Source organism: Zingiber officinale, chromosome 5B, assembly GCF_018446385.1.
Source record: "Zingiber officinale cultivar Zhangliang chromosome 5B, Zo_v1.1, whole genome shotgun sequence".
NCBI lineage: Eukaryota > Viridiplantae > Streptophyta > Magnoliopsida > Zingiberales > Zingiberaceae > Zingiber > Zingiber officinale.
The window spans coordinates 1471646-1480075 of NC_055995.1; the positions used below are offsets into that span (position 1 = coordinate 1471646).

Genomic DNA, 8430 nt, shown 5'->3' on the forward strand with positions numbered 1-8430 from the left:
CGTGGAGAGAATTATTGGTGAACATTGATTGCCATGGTTGACATATAATATGCGGACTGCAACTGCAACTCGATCGATGATGATGATCTAGCTACGAACACCGAAACAGATCTAAATTCACATGAACGATCGATGAGACACTGCTCCAACATCAACCTCCTGCGATCGAAGGTCATGTCGCATTGAATGTGCAGGTTAGAATGTCATGCCCATGTCAATTGCGAGATGCCTGCTTGCCTTCGTGTGGAGGGTGCACACACTAAAGCCGATCACTACGTGAACATGTTAGTCACACCTCATGTTCACTAGTCTCCTTGAACCTTAAGATGATGAATAAGATGAGCACTGATGAACTTGTCATTTTGATTAAGCTCTAGAGCCTTCCTTAATCCTCTGTCATGGTCCCCTTCCTTAATAAGGAGACTAGTCAATTGGAGGCCCATCACGCAGGGGGAAACTGGAAGTGGGTAGAGCCCACCAAATCTTTTTCTGCTTGAAGTGAAGTGAAGAAAAAAGATCATAAATCATCCTACTACTGCTCTAGTCATTTGGCAATGGCAGTAATCCTCTTCTTGCCAATTATTGTAATGACATCAACAACCTTTCTCTCTGATTATAATGGAAGGGGTTAAATTACTACAGACAGTATCAGTACTGATCAGGAATTCAGCTCCTTTACTGCTGGATCATGAGTAGCTAGATTCGGAATTGAAGTTATTTAATTTGATGTCAGTCAATGCTGGATTCCTCCCTCTGCTGATTGATCTCTTGGGTGTGGGGTTTAATCGTCAGCGTGCATTAATTCTGCCATGAAAACTGCTCCCCATGCTTCTCTATATATTGAACCTCCTACAAACCCCCAGCCACAGCATTCTACTACTATAATAGCAAACAACAACGTACACAGAGAAAAATCTAGGCTCGCCTTCCCTCTCCCTCCCTCCCCGACCTCAGAGTCAGAGAGAAATCTTCGACAGTAGATTGATTATATAAGCAGTAGCAGTTGCGGTAGAAATCCATCTATATATATTTATATATATATATATATATATAATGGTCCAAATGTTGCTCTCGAGGAAAGCTGCATGCAACGCCCATGGCCAGGATTCCTCCTACTTCCTGGGATGGGAGGAGTACGAGAAGAACCCTTATGACCCCAACACGAACCCCACCGGTATCATCCAAATGGGTCTCGCAGAGAACCAGGTCCGTATAATTGTTCCTACATACTCCACCCATGCACCATCGACGCACGCCATGCATATATTATTCACCAAATATATATATAATTGTATTAATTATATATTGATTCGATCCTTGCAGCTCTCTTTCGATCTCATCGAGTCGTGGCTGGAGCGCCACCCCGACGCCGCCGGCCTCAGGCGAGACGGCGCTCTCGTGTTCCGCGAGCTCGCTCTTTTCCAGGACTATCACGGCCTTCCACAATTCAAGAAGGTATATATATATATATATATATATATAATTTGATTCGATTCGATTCAATTCGATTTGATGATACACGTGATTGATTATATATATATATTAATTAATGCAGGCATTGGCGGATTTCATGGGCCAATTGAGAGGAAACAAGGTGGAGCTGGAGTGGCGCAACCTCGTCCTCACCGCCGGCTCCACCTCCGCCAACGAGACACTAATCTTTTGCCTCGCTGAGCCAGGCGAAGCATTCCTCCTCCCTACTCCTTACTACCCCGGGTAAGTAAGTGAGTTAATCGATTGATTAATTGTAGTTTAATCGCATAATTATATTGATTAATCGTTGACTAATTAATAATATTTGAACAGGTTTGACCGGGATCTGAAATGGCGGACCGGCGCCGACATCGTCCCGATCCGTTGCTCCAGCTCCAATGGCTTCCGCATCACCAGGCGCGCGGTGGAGAAGGCCTACCGACAAGCTCGCAAGCAGAGTCTGCGCGTGAAGGGAGTGCTGGTCACCAACCCTTCCAACCCACTCGGCACCTCGCTCACCGGCGGCGAGATCCGGACGCTGCTCGACTTCGCGCTGGCTAAGGACGTCCACCTCATCAGCGACGAGATCTACGCCGGCACCGCGTTCGCCGGGTCGGCCGGCGGCTACGTCAGCGTCCTCGAGGTCATGCAGGGGCATCCCCTGCATTCCGACCTCGCCGGCCGCGTCCATGTGGTCTACAGCCTGTCGAAGGACCTCGGCCTGCCGGGCTTCCGCGTCGGCGCGCTCTACTCCGGCAACGCGGCGGTGGTGGCCGCCGCCACCAAGATGTCCAGCTTCGGCCTCGTCTCCTCGCAGACGCAGTATCTCCTGGCGGCTCTGCTCTCCGACCGGGACTTCACCGCGCGCTACGTGGCGGAGAACAAGAGGAGGATCGCGGAGCGGCACGGCCGGCTCGTGGAGGGGCTCCGCCGCGCCGGCGTGGAGTGCCTGGAGAGCGACGCGGGCCTCTTCTGCTGGGTGGACATGCGGCCCCTGCTGCTCGCCGACACCTTCGAGGCGGAGATGGAGCTGTGGCGGAAGGTGGTCTACGAGGTGGGGCTCAACATCTCGCCGGGATCCTCGTGCCACTGCGGCGAGCCCGGCTGGTTCCGCCTCTGCTTCGCCAACATGACCGCCGACACCCTCGACGTCGCTCTGCGCCGCCTGCAGGACTTCGTCGCCTCCTCCGGCCGAGGCGGCGGCCGCCACCCCGCGACCGACGGCCGACCGAGGGGGCCAATTCGCCTCGCAAGGTGGATGATGATGGGGCTATCGTCGTCGTGCGAGAGAGGATATTAATTAATTAATTAGGAATGAAATTATTAGGTAGATCGATAGATGGATAGATGGATATATGGTAGTAGTTGTTGTGAATGTGCATGTGCATTATAAATATGTCCATCATCTTTTGTTCCCTGTTTCTTCTGAACAAAAGATAGAGAATATTTCTTCTTTTTTGTTTTTCTAAATTTATTTTAGATTTTTTTTTCTTTAATTGGAGCATTGATTTGGATGTGCCCAAGGTTGGGTTAATTCGATCCTACCTGTACATGCACTGCCCCAACTTCTCACATTGGGATGATGGGACCCACACTTAAGTAGTGGGTCCCACCACCTCATTGTGAGAGGTTAGGGCAGTGCCTGTACAGGCAGGGTGAAATTTACCCCAAGGTTGGATGTGAGGACTTGTTTTCGAGTAGCTTGTTTGTCTGAGTATGGAGAGAAGCTTCTTGAGAGTTCAAGTGAAGAGTTCTTTCTTGCCTTTTACACCGCCTCATCTTTCATTATCCATTTTATATATACAATTTTGATATCATATCATCCTGTCTCAAAATAAAAAGATGAAAAGTTGAAAATATGAAAAAGATAAAAATACGACAGTTTCATTGATCGACTATAAACCTCACTCCGTTTTATAAAATAATTAATGCCAATATTGAGTTAAGAAAAGGGTTCTTGGTGTTAGTCTTCTAATGTTTAAGTCAATCACTGAAATAGTGAAAGAAAGCGGAGCAACAGTAACTCTAACGCAAATAATGAATCTCGCGTACATCTGTCGATGATGGACCTTCTTTATATAAAGCCTTGGTGGATGACGTGTACACTCTCGAGACATGAACACGTTCTCCAATATGTCCTATGAAGGGATCTGCCAAGAAAGTACCTTTGACATCATACCTTAAGAGAGCATGCATATCCCTGACAAGACAGTAGAAGCTTCTGTCGTATGATCCGTCTGTCAACCATGTCTCATGTCAGCGACACTACCTCCCAGAAGGATACCGAGAGATACAACCATGGTCCCATTGCTTGGCCGAGCAAGATAGCTGCTCGGCCGGGACTCCTCCGCTCCATCCATGGTTAGGTCTCACTCCTTGGCCTAACGGGTAGCCGATTGACTAAGACTCCTCCGCTCTATTGGCCTTTGTCGCTCTTCCCTGCGATGACTATGTAGTAACATGCCCTCCCCCGTTCGAACAAGCTATTCGGTCTCCTCAGCGTCCTGCTGTTCCACACTAAACGTCGGATTATTTTATCATATTATCCCGAGATAGACGGGTGGTCCGCTCGGACATGTCTCTCACCGGTCGGGCACTAAATACCCCGACTGACCGTTGCAATTGTCCTTCGTTCGACTCTTTAACACATTGGCGTTGACCACCTTGATTTTGACTTCCACATTGGCAGTTAACCCCATGCGAGGTGGACCTTCCTATATCGTTGCATCACAAGCTTCTCCCTCAAGTCTAGTAGAAGGAGGTTACAAGTCTGATTGACTGGGCAAGTAGTGTCTCCGGTGTCTTACACGACCGATCGGACCCTACATATGCTCCCCAGTTTCTGATCGGCACAAACGTCTTCGTCATTCAGTTTCCTTTCATCAGGCTGGGTTCGTAGCTACCACTCAGATCACGTCTCCCCAAGCAGATGATGCATTGGTCGTTCGTCTATGTGAAAATCCACTATCTGTGCTCGGTCAGGGTGATGGGCGACAACACATGGCGAAATTTTCTCCTTTCCTTACGCTCCCTCAGCTGAGCGTCCTCACGTCATCCAAATTTCTTGAAGATCATACAAATCTTTGATCATTATGGCCGAGCACTCGGTCATACCTCTTAATTAAGTCACATTAATGTCTTCTGATAGTTGAATGTCACGTGTCCCACTTTCTACCGCCGCACGTTTGACGTGACAGGGGGATATCCACTAACGACATGACAGATGCATTTTTAAATTCAACGGTTAGATATTCTCTTAGTTTTCGCAACCCTGGATCGGACGGTTCAGGTCGATCGGATGGTTCAGGTTGATCGGCCATGAGGTTTATAAACCTCACTTGAGTCGTCGTCTTCTTCCTTCCTCACACTTTCATCTTTAAGCTTTCTCCGCAACGCTTCGCTTCTTCTTCCTCTCCGGCGATCTTTCATGTAAGATCCTTCACTTTTTCTCATTTGAATATGTTCGTTGTTCTTTCTTGACCCATTTTTCGATGGGCAGTTCCTCGCAACCCCCCCCCCCCCTCCCGTCGTCGTTTCTAGGCTCTGATATACTTCCACCGAGTCCAGGTTCGACGAGAATGACATTGAGAGTCTGAAATCTGCCTACCAATTTCCTTCTAGCTACCAAATTGATATTCCTTCTACCTTCGATCAGCCACATGAATCACCGCCGGGTTTTTATGTTTCTTTAAGGATAAGTTCACCGTCAGTTTGCGGTTCTCTGTTCATCCTTTCTTTTCCACAGTCTGTAAATACTTCCATATTTCTCTTAATCAATTAGTGTTGAACTCTTTTAGGCTATTGTGTGGGATCTTAGTTCTATTCCGTCTGCATTGCATTCCTTTGACTCCTCGGCTCTTCCATTACTTTTATTATCCAAAATTATTCGAGCCGGGGACTTTTTTGTTCCAAGCCTGAGTGGGCTTGATCTTCTTTGACAAAATATCGTCCTCCAATAAGCATTGGAGAGACTACTCCTTCTTTGTTTGCTTTCTCAAGCGGCCAGACTTCTCGACTGGCTGATAATTGGAAGTGATGAGCCCTCCATCGCTCAAGAAGTACAAAATCTGATCAGACTATCTCCAGACAGCTTCAAACTTAGTCGGTCAGAAGTACCACATTCATAAGCTGCTGTTGGAGAGCGTCCTTTCCGTGTTCGGCTTAAGCCTGATCCATATGAAGCTTTCGTCCAGCCTAGGTATGCTCTTTCTTCCCCCAATATTTGAATCAAACTCATTTTTCCTCCTCTTTTGCAACTTTAATCATGTTGCGAGCATGTCTGGCCGGCAAGTGCAAGCTCGAGGAAGCAAAGATGAACGTTGTGGCCATGGCCAAGCTAGAGAGTCGCGACCTGCAACCGGTCGGCTCCCACGAGCATCCGCTCGGCGACGAAGAGGGAACGCAAGCACTAGGGAGTGGAGGGGGAGCCAGCTAGACGACTGCTAGCAGAGGGGGAGCTACAGCGGACCTTCCTCCCGAATGACCTTCAATGCTTCCGATTGCGGTGGCTTCGGAGTCAGCCACTTCCGACGAACCCCTGCGACAGCGCAAGAGACATCGCCAGAACTCCTCTGCTCCGTCCATGGTTAGGTCTCGCTCCTTGGCCGAGCGAGGTAGCCGCTCGACCGGGGCTCGTCCGCTATGTTGGCTTCCTTCTCTCTTCCCTGCGGTGACTATGAAATAACATGTCCTCCCCCATTTGGGCAAACTATCCGGTCTCCTCAACATCCTGCTGTTCCACACTAAACGTCGGATTATTTTATCATATTATCCTAAGTTGGACGGGTGGTCCGCTCGGACATGTATCCCACCGATCGGGCACTGAATGCCTCGACCGGCCGTTGTAATTATCCTCCGTTCAGCCCTTTGACACCCTAGCATTGACCACCTTGACTTTGACCTCCACCTTGGCAGTTAATCCCGTGCCAAGTTGGTCTCCCTATATCGCTGCATCATCCTACATATCCTTATATGTGTGGTGATGGACGACATCTGATATGACCCCACTTAGCCTTTGTGCTAGTTTGTAGAAATCATCGCCTTAGTGTTAATTTCTACAAATAGAACCAACACCAAAATTATAAACTAGCACCACTTAGTCTTAGTGTTGATTTGTAGAAAACAACACAAGGTGGTGCTGATTTTTACAAACTAATACTAAGATGGTACTGATTCTATATGTACAACAACTCTCTTCTTTCTCATGCATGTAAGATGATGTTGGTTTGTAGAAACCAGCACTAAGTTGGTGTGCTAGTTTCTACAAATCAGCACCAAGTGGTGCACCAAGGCTACAAATCAGCATTAACGTAGTGTCGCTTTCCACAAATTAAAGGTGGTGCAGATTTCTACAATCCAACATCACCTTAATGTTGATTCATAGAAACTAGCACAAAGTAGTGCATTAAGGTTACAAATCAACACCAAAGTGATATTAATTTTCTACAAATTAGCACCAACGTGGTGCTGATTTTTTCTGTAAACAATACTAAAGTGGTGCTGATTTCTATAAATCAGTATCATCATGGTGCTGGTTTATAGAAACCAACACCAAAGTTTGTAGAAACCATCACTAAGTGGTGCACCAAGGCTACCAACCAGCATTGGTGATGGTTTGTAGAAATCAGCACTAAGATTAGTTTGTAGAAATCAACACAAAGGTGGTGTTGATTTCTTCAAACTAGCACCACCTTGGTGCTAGTTTGTAGAACCAACACCAAGCAGTGCACCAAGGCTACAAACAAATATCAAGATGGTGTTGTTTGTATAAACCAGTATTATCTTACATGTAGAAAAGAGAAAAAAGTTATCGTGCATGTAAATGAGAGAGATTAAAAAATTTTAATTTTAACTATGTCAGATCATCCACATCGAATGTCACCACCACTGTCCACCGCCACTCATATAAAGATGTACCGATATCATTATTGTTTATATTATATTATTTATATATATATATATATATATATATATAAAAGATCCATATAACTTTTTTGCTTAATCTATATAATATTTTGTTTCCAACTAAAAGATGGTTTCTATATACTTTTTAAATTAAAAAATTTGACTTTGTGACATAGTTTGCGTTTCTAATCTCTCTTTGACTTTTGGCATAAGAATGGTTACTAGTCAAACTTGATGGATGGGTTTATAGAGAGACATTAAATGAATAGCCCTGCAAAAAATGGTACCACTTTCACATAAATTGCTATGAGGACCTCTCTACAATTAAATTAATTAATCGAAATAAAGAGAAGGAAAAAGAATCATATTTGTGGTCCAGGATCAGCATATATATCATTGAAATGTAAATTAAACATTGTGTTCTTATTAAGAACAACAAATATTTTAAATTGAATCAAATGTACATTTACTTTCAAGTTGAGATTCACATTAGGCTATAATTCAAAACATAATATTACAATTAGTGTTCGAATTTTTCTCTAGGAACCAAAATAAATGTCATCTATATGTTGGTACAGCGGGATCGGCAAGAGGGGAGGGATGAATTGCTTGCAAATAAAATAAAACCCTCCTCGTTCTTTCAACTCAATAATAGCAACAATAATAAAATAAAACAGAAATAATAGTAAAGGAGAGAAAAGAAGACTCAAGGTTTTACTTGGTTACAACCTAAATGGTTGTTAATCCAAGACAGTTGAAAAAACACATTACGAATCTCCTTCACTGTAGGTGGAGAAGTCATTTTACATACTAAGAAAGCTCACAAGTTGCAAGGAATTGATTACAGAGTTGATTGCTTAATTCCTAGCTCCAGGGGCCTTTATATAGCTCCTGGAAACTCTATCTCGAGTCTTGAGGGCGCCTCCAAAGGGGTTGAGTAGGGGTGTAATCGAGTCGAACCGAGTCGAACTCTTGGATGTTTGAGTTTGACTCGTTTATAATCGAGTCGAGCTCGAGCTTTATTTAACGAATATATTCATGGCTCACGAGCTT

At 45.2% G+C, this 8430-nt stretch overlaps 1 protein-coding gene across 1 annotated transcript; it reads left to right on the plus strand.

The window, feature by feature from the left end:
• Nucleotides 1-1062: 1062 nt before the first annotated feature.
• LOC121987968 (1-aminocyclopropane-1-carboxylate synthase 1-like) lies at nucleotides 1063-2812 on the plus strand. The gene is made up of 4 exons (XM_042541669.1): nucleotides 1063-1206; nucleotides 1324-1455; nucleotides 1556-1716; nucleotides 1807-2812. Exons 1-4 carry the CDS (start codon nucleotides 1063-1065, stop codon nucleotides 2771-2773), a joined length of 1404 nt encoding a protein of 467 aa, XP_042397603.1. The 3' UTR covers nucleotides 2774-2812.
• The last annotated feature ends 5618 nt before the right edge of the window (nucleotides 2813-8430 follow it).